The 14,030-nt window shown below is 37.2% G+C and overlaps 1 protein-coding gene across 2 annotated transcripts in view; it reads right to left on the bottom strand.

The window, feature by feature from the left end:
* The window catches only part of UBR1 (ubiquitin protein ligase E3 component n-recognin 1), a 74,133-nt gene that overhangs the window by 38,312 nt on the left and 21,791 nt on the right, over positions 1–14,030 (bottom strand). Inside the window, exons 6-19 of one of the 2 annotated variants that reach the window (XM_069784340.1) lie at positions 11,232–11,373; positions 9,578–9,640; positions 9,148–9,271; positions 6,993–7,100; positions 6,470–6,558; positions 5,556–5,654; positions 4,719–4,876; positions 4,173–4,272; positions 3,735–3,863; positions 2,707–2,887; positions 1,784–1,845; positions 1,442–1,552; positions 438–503; positions 161–262 (exon numbers count right to left, since the gene is read on the bottom strand). In XM_069784340.1, coding sequence (XP_069640441.1) covers positions 161–262; positions 438–503; positions 1,442–1,552; positions 1,784–1,845; positions 2,707–2,887; positions 3,735–3,863; positions 4,173–4,272; positions 4,719–4,876; positions 5,556–5,654; positions 6,470–6,558; positions 6,993–7,100; positions 9,148–9,271; positions 9,578–9,640; positions 11,232–11,373 — 1,534 coding nt within the window. The remainder of the gene's footprint in view (positions 1–160; positions 263–437; positions 504–1,441; positions 1,553–1,783; positions 1,846–2,706; positions 2,888–3,734; positions 3,864–4,172; positions 4,273–4,718; positions 4,877–5,555; positions 5,655–6,469; positions 6,559–6,992; positions 7,101–9,147; positions 9,272–9,577; positions 9,641–11,231; positions 11,374–14,030) is intronic. The other variant, XM_069784341.1, reaches the window with a different exon arrangement.

The raw sequence follows: 14,030 nt of genomic DNA, 5'->3' as shown, positions 1-14,030 counted from the left end.
TTCCAAATACAAAATCATTTATCTAACCACTACGTCCTGTGTTGACTGACTTCTAGTGTGGTCATTAAAAATGTAGTTATCAACAGTAGCTAGTTTTTCTTATTAATGTTCCATAAACTCAAAGCAAACAAATTAATCAGCAGAAATACTTGCCACTTACCTGATCTTTGGTGGGCTTGATCTTTTTGAAAGCATCAGCAAGCTCGTATCTCTGCAGTATCAGCAGAAGGAACTGGTTTGGATCCATAAGAGATGCACCTATCTATTAAAAAAAACAAATGATATCAACATCAGTTACTACTAGAGTTCTTCATTAATTATGAAAAATACTCTTTTACCAAGAAAATTTTTTTACAATCATACAAATTTAATTAAAATTAAAAGAAATTCCATGAAAATTTTATTAGTCAAGCAAGTAATCATTCAGAACATTATACCTGGAGCATGATGATATCTTTATCATACATCTCTTCTCTGCATTTAACATCTTGATAATAGAATACCTGAGAAATAGGAAAACAAAATTTAAGGAGAGATCTAAAGTAATGCACTATCAAATGGGCACCAGTTCATGTCTGAGGCTTTTTTAAACTGTACAGCACCTTTACTGAGTAAGGGAAAGTCCTATGTTTCTTTCAAGACATGTACTTTGATGGAAGTGAAAAATGTTTTTTCACCTCTCCAGAGAAAGTTTATGACATACTTCTTCATACCCCCTTCCAAGACAACATAATTCAAATGGCTGCTACTGATTAAAGTCAAAACATCCTCCTTCTCTTACCCCAGTTCTCAGAGAGACAATTCTACAGGGGGCTACCAATATCTACTTTGATCTCACCAAAGGGTCCTGTGAAGGGTAAATACATAATTTCTGTTGTCAAAGAAAAAAAAAAAAAGTGATGCCAAAGTTGGCAAAATACAAGCACTTAAGTGTAGACTCTTCCTTTCACCTTTACTTTTGCAACAAAAAAGCCCGCAAGTATTATAAAATGGTTTTCACGTCCAGTTATATGGCAGTCAAAAGTTTAGTATGAGATTAAAATAGTTTACCTTTTGCATATAATGATTATCATACACTAAGAGATACTTTTAACATTTTATGTTATAAGCAACAGTACTAACATTACTTACGCAGTGATTTCTTTATCAGATCTGAAATTAGTTTACAGCAGACATCAGTAACATTAATACCATTTCACAGAGTCAAAAACAGTCATAAGAGAGATGAAAACACTTGTCTAATATGGGGAGGCAATCCATTGATGAAGCTGGAAATAAGACTAAGTTACCTAAACTCCCACCTAGAAACTTTTCTACTCAGCCTAGGAGTGACCCCCATGACCACTTTCTGCACTGGATGAAACCACCACTGGGAGCATTACTGAGAAACACTTGCCTACACCATTAGGACCAACTCACTATTGAATACCGTGGGGAGTACCTGGCTTATCAGGGAGAGCCCATTCCTTCTCCACATCTCTGCAGCAACCTGAGCAACCAAGACAAGACATCGCAAAGGATATTCTACTAGCAGCTCCACTTTAAATTCTTCCTAGAATTAAAAATAGAAGGGAAAATAAAAAAAAGGAAAAAAAAAACCAAGCAAGAATAAGTCTGTCAGAGATTTTAAAAGCTAAGTCCTAATGAACAAAGACACATTGGCAGCTGCAAAATAATTTGTGTGTAGCCATGAAAGCTACAGGATATAATTTTAGGCTTTTTCCTTCGCAGAGTATAAATCGCAAGAAGCATTTGGGGGAAAAAAAAAAAAAGAAAAACTTACAGGAGAAACAAACTCATGCAATCTTGAGATGGTTCCAGTCTTGCTTAATCGTACATGAAGACCTACAAAACCAATAGGAAAAAAATTAGAAAATAAATCAAAATCAGTAAAGTTTTGGTTTGTTTTTTGTTGTTTTCTGTTGTTGTTTTTTTTTTTAAGACAGCAGATCTATTACATTTTCACAACAGTTCTTACCAGTCTTACAATCCATTATTTTATGAATAAATCTATTCATTTAATGAATTCATTAAAACCATTTAAATTGAAATGCTAAATATTATTAGCAAAATTTTAATTTCATGTTTAAATCATGTCAGTAACAACTGGATTTCAAGACTACAAGGCTTAACAGATGGTATCTTGGTTTCAAATGATGTGATAAAGAATATATAGCTTAATAATAGCATATGATTTCATTTGCATTCTAGAGAAAGTGGCAATCACCCACTGCTGTGGTCCTTTGTATTCTGACTGGAAATCTGTCCTGGCATGCTGCAAACATGTCTTTTAGGAGTATTTTAACAGTCCTAAGACATATGTGGCTGGAAGTAAATTCCAGATGCAGTAATAATGAACATTCATTTATGCAAAAGAGGTAGAAATAGAAACAGAACCACATAAATTCAAATAGTCCAGAGAAAACTGAAGATGTCATTAAACCATGAAACTTTTCCTTCTCGCCTGACTTTGTCTCTCTCCTGTTTAAAAAATGTCCTCCAACCTCATTGGCAAATGTTTTTTTGAGAAAAACTTTCCCATAGTGGGACATCTGGGGAACAGGATTGCCTGATAGTGAGAATGTCAGAAAGTCAGAGCACAACTGATCTGTGAAGCACTTAATCTAAATGCTTTCCAGAGTAAAGAAATAGGGATGGATGATAAACGTAATTCAAATAGCAATTGAAACAAAACACACCACCTACCAGCAAGAGTCCTAGACAGAGGTAAATGTATGCTGACAGGATCTGCAGACACTCTGTAAGGTCTGCTCTCCAGAGTATGGCCACACAAGTGAAACACTGTCTTTTCCCGTGAGCGGCCATTCGTGCTGCACCTCATCACAGCTTTATGACATTCACTGTAGGCCTTGAGCAACAACTCTTCCTAGAATTTACAATAAATGCATAGCATTATATTTAAAAATCATATATATATGCACTAAAATTCCTCACTTGTTTTTTTTTCTCTGACAGCATAAACAGTTACTAAAAAGCCACAATATAATTACCACTCTGTTTCTTAATACTGACAAGTACTGGACTGGAGCAGTGAAGCATCCACTAAAGCTAACCAAGAATATGCTTCTGTTCAAAAACGCTGAACTGTCAAATGCTCTAAAAATATATGTGCTTATTTAAGCTGCAATATTTTAATATTTTGCATAGTTTGCACCCCAAATTGGATCAAGAAGCTCCTGAACTGCTATTAGTTCTTCCCTTCTGTCCCTACTGAAAAAAACAACCAAAAAAAAAAAACCCCAAAATGAAACCCACTTCAAAATATCTTTAAGTTAACATATCATACAATTTCCTCCCTTCCTCCAGCACAGGGATGAGCTCCAGCACTGATTAAGACTACTTACAGTGCAATTACCCAATTAGCACAAAGTTTCTGCAGTCCACTTTTACAATTAAAAATTAACACCATGTGCTTCAGAACCTTAAAACTTGACAGTGATACCATGAACATAATTCTCGAAATCTTTAATTGAGATGTATTTTCTCTTTATGATTTGCCTAACACCCTGTGCAGCTTTGTCAGCTAGATGATTATAATCTTCTGACTTCCCATCTCTCTGCCACACCACAGATAAATTATTTCAGATTCTTTTTTTTTGTGGAGATCTGTATTGAACAATAGTGAGCTTTTTTAAAAAGCTGCTATTGAAAAGCACTCAGGAATATTCCCAAAAGGCACGCATGTAAGAAACCCAGACAACTGATATACTTACATCACAGGCACACCACTCCTGGAACATCAAAAGAATGTTCTTGAGTTGCATCTGTATAGCAATAGCTGCTTCCCAGTCAGGGTCCACCTCGATGTGCTGACCAATCTGTCTTTTTATTTCCTCCATTCCCTGAAATGGAGATGCCACAAAATACTCAAGCTAAATCAGTGATCACAGACTTAAAACAACAAAAAAATCCATAAGCAAATGGTAAAATATAGGTTGTTCAGATACATGTAGCTAAAATTGATGAATATTACTTCTATAAAGTAAACATTACTTTTTCACCCACCCAAGACAGGGACTGAAGCATTTACCATCTTAATTGCACGTTTATATCCACAATATTGCTATGGACAAAAAGACGAGCAAACAAAAGTGCTATAATATCTTTATAACAGCATATTATTAGAAAGAAATTATTTAAATGTGTTGTACCTGCATGCAAGTTAGGATCCTTAGGAATGAAACAAATCCTTCTAAAAACCGCTCCCTCAGACGGTCTGTCCATAATGTGGGTTTGCTGACTAAGACATACCTGTTCCCAAAGAAAACATTATCACCTTTTGCTCAGACTTGTCTTCTACTTATGCTTGTATTTAAAGTGTTCTTTATATTAAAATAATCAACTGCATCGTCACATTACATCACCCTCCCCACCTCAAACTCCTCTTAAAATTTTCACCAAACACTAGAGTTGCTTGATGCAACTGCATCATTTGATATAAACAGATTTTTCTAATTCCAAGGTATTTGGGGTGGTGTGCTTTTACATGATTCCATTTATTAGAGTAATGAGTGGAAAATGCTATGCAGATACAGCTTTCCCAGAATGATAATGAATAGAAACCAAGTTTCCCATATGGTCCTACAGTAGGTATTTTTTTTTTTAAAGCAGTTTTATCATCAGATTCCTGAATTGAAACACCTCATCCTACTGCCAATTTTCTAAGAATTACTCTAGCTTCTCAGCTTTACACTTACCTGAGGTCATATATTACTGCATATACCCGGTTCAGTTTGTCCTGACTGTAACCTTGAAAGTTGAACTTGTCATTTTTGTCTAGGTACTCTGGAAGCACTTCTAGGAGTGTCTCTGTAATGGTGGTGATTACATTTTGCTCTTCAATAAGATGTCGGGCCTGCAAGAATAAAATTAAAATTTTTTCTTCCTATTTTTGTTGAAGAGAACTGTCAAAATAATTTTTCCTTTGAAACCAGTCTTTTTCATTAGAAATTATTTTAAGCATTTCCAAAGACTCCCATAGTATTCACTATGTACAAACACAATTTCTATCTACTTAGCATGTTTGTTCACTCTGACAGCTTCAATGTGACAGACATGCTATTTTTTCCAGAAAAATCATTTAGAAAAGGACTTCTACAGTAGTATTTCAGGCAAGAAACATAATCTTTAAAACCTACAAGTATACTTCCCCCAACCCCCACAGGGTTTAACAATATTTCACCCCCACAAAAAGACATTTAACCATTTTTTTTTGCCCCTCCCCACAAGTGTTTAAAGTTACATAAGAAGGTATATGTGAACAGTAAATGAACACAGAAAGTTAATGCAGAGAATGATGCTGCCTAAAACGTCTTTAAATTTCTTTAAGTTTGCATTCCCTCCATCTTCTGTAATGAATTTTCACATAAACTCAAGCTCTTGCTTTCATATTGACCATAACAATCTCAGAATCATTCATTTTCAACTCAGCAATGCATAACGACTCTCTGCCAAGTACAGCAGTCTGCAAAGGTGGTACTGCTAGCAATTCTCAAATTTATTTTACATTTCTAGTGGAGACAGGCTGTACATACCAGAGTAGGTACAGTGAACATCTGAACCGAGAGTGCTGTCACAGAAAGAACTCTGTCATGATCATCACTGATGTATTCTTTTTGCAATGCCTTGTAATACTAGGAAAAAAGAATATTGGGGAAATTAAATAAATAAAACAAGTGTTAATGAGGAATGTTTACTTTTTATTTGCAAGAATTACATCTTAACGTCCTTCTTTCTTTCTAATAGAAGCAGTTCAAACAACAAAACCAGCACAATCTCCTCAGTGCACCAAAGCAATTAAATATGTGCCCCACTGCCTTAATACTGAAGATGAGCACGAATTTAACTGTTCTACCAGATTGGAACAAAAATATTTCTTCTCCTACAACAAATCTTCCCCAAGAAAAGAAATTAAATATCTGAAAAAAGGATCCATAAAGACATTAACTTAGTATAAAACAAGTCTTCCTCCTGTGGTGAACTGCATGGATAGTTATTCAGCAGCTGTCTGTAACAGATGTGTACAATGAGTAATGTAATTTTTTGTCTGCTTTCAGTCCAGAGAAAACCATGAAGTGTCAGTCACCTTTGTCAGGATTAAAAAGTCTCACCCTAAAACAAAAAACACTTGGTCTCATGTTTTGTATATTTCTTAACTATTGTATCTAATTTTTAAAGAGAAAGACCAGTTTCAGTTGCAGTTCATCTGCCATTTCAAAAGATACATAGAATACTAACAATACTGCATTCAAAATGAGCATATCTACCTACATGATCATAAGGAACAAACCAATGACATTGGAATTAATGCAGTCTATAAAGGCTGAGCTAGTTGTTGAAGCTCTGCTTGTTGAAAATTCAGTATTTATATTGAAAAAATTTTCAGGTTTGGGGGAAATTTTACAAAGCTAGTAAAAATTCATGGCATAAAAAACAAATAACCATTTACCTTCACAAATTCCACAGCAAAAAGTTTTTTGTATTCCATTTCCATGAAAAAACTACTGAAGATAAGTTCATGAAGAACCTTCCTTGCCCCTGTGAAGAGCCAATACAATGCACATCACTTTATCGTACTAAGATGCAGCTTTTTGTGGAAAAGAGGAATAGATTATTAAATTAAAAATCATTAAAATCCTTGAAAAGGTAACAAAGTATATGAACAAAGTTATTAATATTTTTTATTATTTTTAACATTTGTTGGTATGTATTTAAAACCGAGGGTAAGCACCAAGTGACTCATAGTCAGGCTACATCTTGTGGAAAGATTCTTCAAAATACATGAAGCAGGAAAAATTCAGGATGCAAATACATACACAAAATATCAATTATCTCAGATATAAAAATAAAGGCTGTATAAAAACCATAAAGAAAAAATTATAAAGAAATGTAACTCCATCTGCATAGCACTTATTTACTTTTACACATTTGTTACACACATGAAAAATTAATTTGCCTCTGGATACACAAACCTTTATGAAGTTTTGCATCCCATAGCATCAACTTGCTTATGAAGCACGGCTTTTCAGATCCAGCTTCCTCTTTGAGACATATTTGACAAAAGATCTGGCGAAAGTCACCTAGAGGGATAAAACTACTCATTTGTACAAGAATGCTTTGATAATTAAATGATACAAGCCAACAATGAGAATTACAAAATTCTGTTCTTTAAAAAAAAAAAAAAAAAAGGAAAAAAGAAGGCACTTAAGTATGAATTATTTTTAACAAACTTTTTTCTCAGTGAACATACTCCCACATACTCTCTCCTTACTAATTTCTTCCTGTTATTCTTACCTACTTTATTTAATAAATCCAGTGATGCAAAAGAGTATTTTAAAATGAAAAGCATTTAGACAGTTTTGCAAAGCAGATCCATAAGAAGAGTCCACTATGTCAGCACAGAAACAAACAGGCTAGGCAAGTCTATGCTGGTCCCTGCCTTGGGCCCTGAAAGTCAGTCTTTTGTAGAATTTCAGAACATTATTTTGTATTTTCTTGCACCTGTCAGTAAATACAGTATTTGCTGAAGCAGTTTTGGGGATCAACATATCAGAGTCACTCATGGGTACTAACGTTCAGAAATGAGCTTTTACATTACTCATTTCAAATGGAAAAGTAGAGTGCCATGAATAAAGTTCCTGACAACCTGGAAATAACAGTATTGAAAGCTTCTTGATCAGTGTTCTACCACTTGAAGCAAAACCAGGAAAAGGGAACCACCAGACCACCAAAAAGTTCCAGCTGAGTACAGAACATCAGGCTCTTCAAGCACCTACATATATAATCCAGAAGAACATGGACAGCAATGTTAGACTTCAATCTTTGTGCTTGAAGACGCTCATAAAACATAAAGTATCAGTTAACCTATAACAATTTCCTAAGCCAAAATGCTACACCCAACATGGGAGACTCCTTTTTAGTTTTAGCTTATCTCTCAGCTAAAGAAGTATTGCTTAAAAAACTAAAATTTGGGGGATTTGCTGGGGCACTGACACTGACTTGTCTATACTCACACAGTCAACAGCTGAATAATTAGCTGTCAGTTGGCATTTCAAATAAAGTAATCTCATAAAATTGAAAATAATAAGAAAAGTTATCCAGGAGGAAAAACGTGTATAAAAATCAAACTTTCACTAGAAACCTTGAAATAAACCACACAGTCAAAACCTTGTACCAATTAAAAGAACTGTCTGAGGAACTCAGACCAGCAAGAAAATACCATCAGTGAAATAAATACAATGTTGAAAAAAACAGAAAGCTAAAATTTGTAAAATATTGTAAGGAATTAAAAAAAGGTACAATTCTGATATCTGTATTTCAAGGGAAATATTGGAAAGTAAGTGTTTGGGGGGAAAAAAAAAAAAAAAAAAGAAATTCACTTTATTATCCAAGCTTAACAAAAGAGGCTGAAGCAGGCCAACAGATTTACCCTATCAAGAAGGAGGATAAGCAGCAAGTAGAGCTTAATATATGCGTATTTGTATGGTGAAAAGAAATTTTATAATGTCTTTAGTTTGGCAAAACACAGGCATGACAAAACCCAGTAACAGAAATCAAAATTAGATTGATTCAGAAGTCGTATTTAAAACCATGAGCATCATCAAACACCAGAACAATGTCTGAAAGTTTAAAATAGACTTCCTACTACTGGACAGATTTTTAATTTAAGACTTTTGTTTGTTTGTTTTACTGACACTGTCTAATTAACCGCAACTATCAAATCTGAAGCAGGAATTAATTCAGGCAGAGGATGTATGCTTTCACTAATCAAGACGTTCTGCAGCTTTCCACCAGCACTGGGAAGAGCAGCTTTTAAGCAAAGAAGTCACTGAAATAGGGCATGTGATGCTGAAACTGAGGATAAAAAACTTCTAGAGGAACAGACAGAGCTCAAGCAGGGAAAGACATTTATTTTAACAAGAAGGAACAGAAAAGTACTGCTATTTGTAACCATACCGATGGATATCAGCATCCATACTACTGTATTATTTATTTACTAATTAGGAGGAATGGGAATGTATTTTAATAAGGGAGTATCATATATAACACTGCTAAAGACATTTTTGAGAGAACTAGTCATTCAAACACTGACATAGCATTATCGTAACAAAAATCCATTGTGCTTACTTGAATAGCTCATGAGTTTATTCAGCCAAGAACCAAGGCGCAAGGCAAACTTCTGGTGAGCCATAACATCAGCATGCAGAACCTCCACGTGAAGTGGTCGTTGAGAAACATTTTCAGAATGCCTCTAGGAGTCAGGTAAATAGTAGTAGGTATAAAATAAAGGTAACATGAATTTTCATATTTGTCTTCAACACCCATTACGTCTCCCAAGCATAAAAAGAAATCAGCTTCACGTTTTATTTCTGAAGGTATCTACCTATACCAAATGTGGTAGGGTAAATTCAATTTCAAAAAGTTCACAGGCAAGTTATAAAAGTATATGAAGTACTAAGTTAAAGACTGTACAGCAGACAAGTAAGTCTTCGGTATTAATAATTATAAGGTTGATTTTTTTTGGTTTTTAAGTGAGAAAGATATTTTAGGAAGTTACCTTGATTTCTTCTTTCGCTTCCTGACAAGAGGCATAATGTCCTGCCTTAACAGCTCTACGACCCTGTTTAAAGACAATATTGACCATGAGACCAACATAAAACAAAACAAAAATGTCACAAGCCTGACCTTTGCTATGTTTTTAATACACAAAAGGAAAACAAGGACCAACATTAGTCATGGTGCTTTTAGACATCTAGAAGCAAATAAAAATTAACATAATTATCTTCAGGAAAAAGCTATTTTAATTAAATTAACAACAGAACAACTAAGTACAGTCTGAGTATCTTAATATTATTAGATAAGGAAAATTCATGTACACATTAAAACAGATGAGAGGGATTTCCACAGAATACTTTACACACAAACCATATCAACTTTCTTCCTAGCACAAAGTACACTCCTCCTGAATTGCTTTTCTACAATCTTTCCTACTATTTCTTATTTCCGTATATGAAATACCAGGGTATGTCATACATGTGGGTTTGATAGCTCTTTCATTAAAACCAGGAACAGGTTGAGCTTAGATCTCAAATTCCACCCAAAGGGAATCAGAGGTATGGGCTTCCAAAACAAGCTCTCCACACAGCAGAATTTCACACAAGAAGAGAGGAAGTAGCTGTATGTTGTGGAACCGTTATAATTAAACCAATACAACCTAGTCCTGTGCTGTAGCAGGTGCTTTGTAAAATGAAGTCTGATCAACTCTGGATCTAAAATTTAGATTTCAGTCAAAAGGAACCTTCATAATGAAAACCTTTAAAAGTTACTCTATAAGCATGCATGTATATACATATTTTACAAAACCTGCAACTGCAGGACAAGATTTGTAATTACCTAAGACTGACACTGCTAACTAAATACAACTAAACTTTCATTACCTGAACAAAGAGAAACACAAAAAGAAAACACAGTTTTTACAGATTAAAAAAGGATTCAAATAATAGTAAGATGTTTTATATGTAAATACACAACAAATACATATACAGCTATAGACAGTTTCTCTGTATGCTAACAAGTAAGTTTTGTACTTTTGTGAAGTGAAAAAATATGGTTGCAATTAAGATAATTCAAACTCTGATCATGCTTTTTTCCCCCCAGTGGAAAAAAAAAAATTTACATTTCTAGTGTAAGGTCTTTACACGGGACATTAGTTTGAAAAATGAAGTAGTAAAATTGCCAGGTTCACCCACATTCCTTCATGGATTCTTCCTGGTTTCATTTGCTTAATTTGAAGTTTTAACATTTTCATCTGAAGTCAGAGCCAGAAGAAGCACTAACTCTTGCAAAATGTAAGGTACGTTTCTGAGTAAATATAACTAAATATGCATATTGCTGACTTAGTACTTTTCTGAAAAATATACATTAAAATAAAACATTAATCTCAGCTAAGAACAAAAAAAAAAAAAGGTAAAGAAAACATGCCAAACATGAAAGGAGCAACTTCAGATAAACCAACTCTTCCCCTTCGCAAGAAACTGCATCTTTGTACTGAAGAAAAAAATTAATACCGTTTAAAAACTTTCTTGAAGCAAGTGCTTTCTCTCTCCTCAAGCTCCAGCATCTCAGAAACAAAGATTCTATGATCAAGAGACTATAGTAGCACTTATTAATGATTAAAAAGTTACTTTCTCCCATATCCAGAATGCACTAACCTCTTTATCTATGGCAGTAGTATGCAACTGGGCTTCACCGAGTTCGCAGCCAAGTGCCCTTTGCAGGCTATAGATGACATGATCATAAGAATGATGTTCATCATTGAAAAGGACACAGTAGTAGCTGTCTACCTTCTCTCTACTAGGAAAAAGCCAACATATCACACAAATGAAAATAAAATTGTAAGTAGAGTCCTATCCAATACAAGCAACAGCTAACTTGATAGCTTGAGAGAAACATCAAATACAAAAAAATTATAGAAGAAAATTAAGCATGTTCTTCATGTCAGAGACACACATCCCTCACCATCTATGCCAGAAAAAGCCACAGAAACCATGTATCAAATACAAAGGAGATTTTAAGTTATTTGATTATTCCATTATTATTTCCTCTCTCTGCTGTTTTATGATGCCACTTGTCTTTTTAACGTGACAACAGTCTTTTTCAATTTTCATAGAATCATAGAATAGTTTGGGTTGGAAGGGACCTTTAAAGGGACATCTTCAACTAGATCAGGTTGCTCCCTTGTCCCTGAGGGCAGTTTCCTGGGGGTCCTGTTAACTAATTTCTTGAAGAGATGGAAGCTTTCTTTCCTAAAATTCAGTGTCCTGACTTTATTCTTCCCCTGATCCATATCCCTCAGTACTGCGAACTCCACCACTGCATGATCACTGCAGCCCAGGTTGCCTCCAATCTTGACATCAGCGATTAGCTCATTTCTGGTGGTGACCAACAGGTCCAGTATCACAGCCCTGCTGGTAGGGCCGTCTATTACCTGACTTAAGAAGTTAACCTCAATGCATTCCGGGAGTCTCCTGGATTGCCTACAGCTCGCCATGCTACCTTCCAGCAGATGTCAGGGTGCTGAAGTCCACCAGCAGGACAAGAGCCTGCTAGCGCGATGCCTCCTGTAGCTGGAGCAAGAAGGCTTTGTCAAGAGGCTCCCCTTAATCGGGCGGTCTGTAGTAGACACCAACTGCAAGGTTCCCTTTGTTGCCACGGTCTCTGATTCTTACCCATAAGCTTTCAACCTGCTCATGGCTATTCTTCAGAGACAGCTCTTCACACTCTATCCAGTTCTTGATGTAGAGGGCAACGCCTCTGCCCTTCCTTCCTTGCCTCTCCCTTCTGAACAGCCTGTAGCCATTGACAGCCACAATCCAGTCATGGGATTCATCCCACCAAGTTTCAGTAATGACAACTATGTCATAGCTTTCTAGCAGCACGGTGGCTTCCAACTCCTCCTGTTTGCTGCCCATGCTGCGTGCATTGGTGTAGAGGCACTTCAGCTGGGCTGTTGGCCATGTCACCTTCTTAGAGGAACAACCCTTAATTCCTTTGAGGCATTTCCCTGGTGTTTCCCTGTTGGCTCCTACTACCTCAGGAGCCCCTGGTTCATCTCTGTAAGACTTCAAGTGTGCTCCAGTGTACCCAGCATGTCTCAGAGCAACAGGCTGAGGGCCCTTGCTAGCACCCCATCCCTCTAACCTTGGCGTGTCATCCCACAGCTTGTCACGGGCGAGCCTGATATCATCCCCATCCCTATTCAAGTCTAGTTTAAAGCTCTGTCAATGACCCCACTAGCTCCTAAGCAAAGACCAACCCTCTTCTCCCTTTGGGAAAGGTGAATCCCATCTGACAGCAGCAAGTCTGGTGCCATGTAGGCCATCCCATTATTGAAAAAGCCAAAATTGTGGTGGTGACACCAGCCACGGAGCCATGTATTAATAGACTGGGTCCACTTGTTTCTTCCACTATCACTGCCTGCAACTGGAAGAACAGAGGAAAAAATAACCTGTGCTCCAGATTCCCTTACCAACCATCCCAAGGCCCTGAAGTCTCTTTTGATCGCCCCTGGACTATGTGTTGCAGCTTCATCACCACCAACATGGAAGAGCAGTAATGGGTAATAGTCCAAGGGCCATACCAGGCTAGGAAGTTTCCTAGTGATGTCCTTAACCCGGGCCCGGGGATGCAGCAGACTTCCCTAAGAGAAGGGTCCGTCCAGCATATTGCACCCTCTGTCCTACTCAGAAGGGAGCTGCCTACAACTATAACCTGTCTTTTCTTCCTCGTGGAGGTGGTTATGATAAAGGGGGTAGGCCTTTCTGACCTTGGCAACACCTCTGGTATAGATGGACCGTCATCCACATCATTCATCGACTGGCCTTCCACATCCAGAGCCTCATACCTATTGTACAGAGGCACCTGGGCAGGCGAGGTGGGCCAGGAGGGGGTTCATCTGCCACCCCGAGTGTGGACTTTCCTCCATTCACTCCTTTCCTTTAAGCTACTGCCTTCAGCCTGGTTGGGGGAGGATACAGGATCCCCTTGATCTTGGGTTTTTTCTGGTGGCTGTTCCTGTTTCTGTCTTAGGAAGGGCAGAGCATGGTTTCACCAGTCTATCTCTTTCTCAGATTCCCTGATACTCCTTAACCTTTCTACTTCCTCTCATAGCTCTGCCACCAGGCTGAGCAGACTATCTACCTGGTCACACCTCACACAACTGTTCGCACTACTGCCATCCATTACCCGTGAAAGGCCCTGGCACTCTCTGCAGCCTGGGACCTGGATGGCTGCATGTTTTCATGGGAGCTCCGTCTGGGTTGCCACATCCATTCTGGTGAGCGCATAGGACATAGCTCTCCACCAGATGGATACCATAGCTAAGCTCCTTCTGAGAGGGTGGTAACCACCAGCTGAACTCACCTCTTGAGCTGGTAGGGTGACTACACACAAACTGCCGCGCCACGTCCTGGCTGGCATGCCAGCGCTCTGTTTGCCTGTTCTGTTCGCAG

The sequence above is a fragment of the Haliaeetus albicilla genome, chromosome 5, assembly GCF_947461875.1.
Source record: "Haliaeetus albicilla chromosome 5, bHalAlb1.1, whole genome shotgun sequence".
NCBI lineage: Eukaryota > Metazoa > Chordata > Aves > Accipitriformes > Accipitridae > Haliaeetus > Haliaeetus albicilla.
The sequence above is the reverse complement of the archived record's forward strand: the minus strand, read 5'-3'. Positions and strand labels throughout refer to the sequence as shown.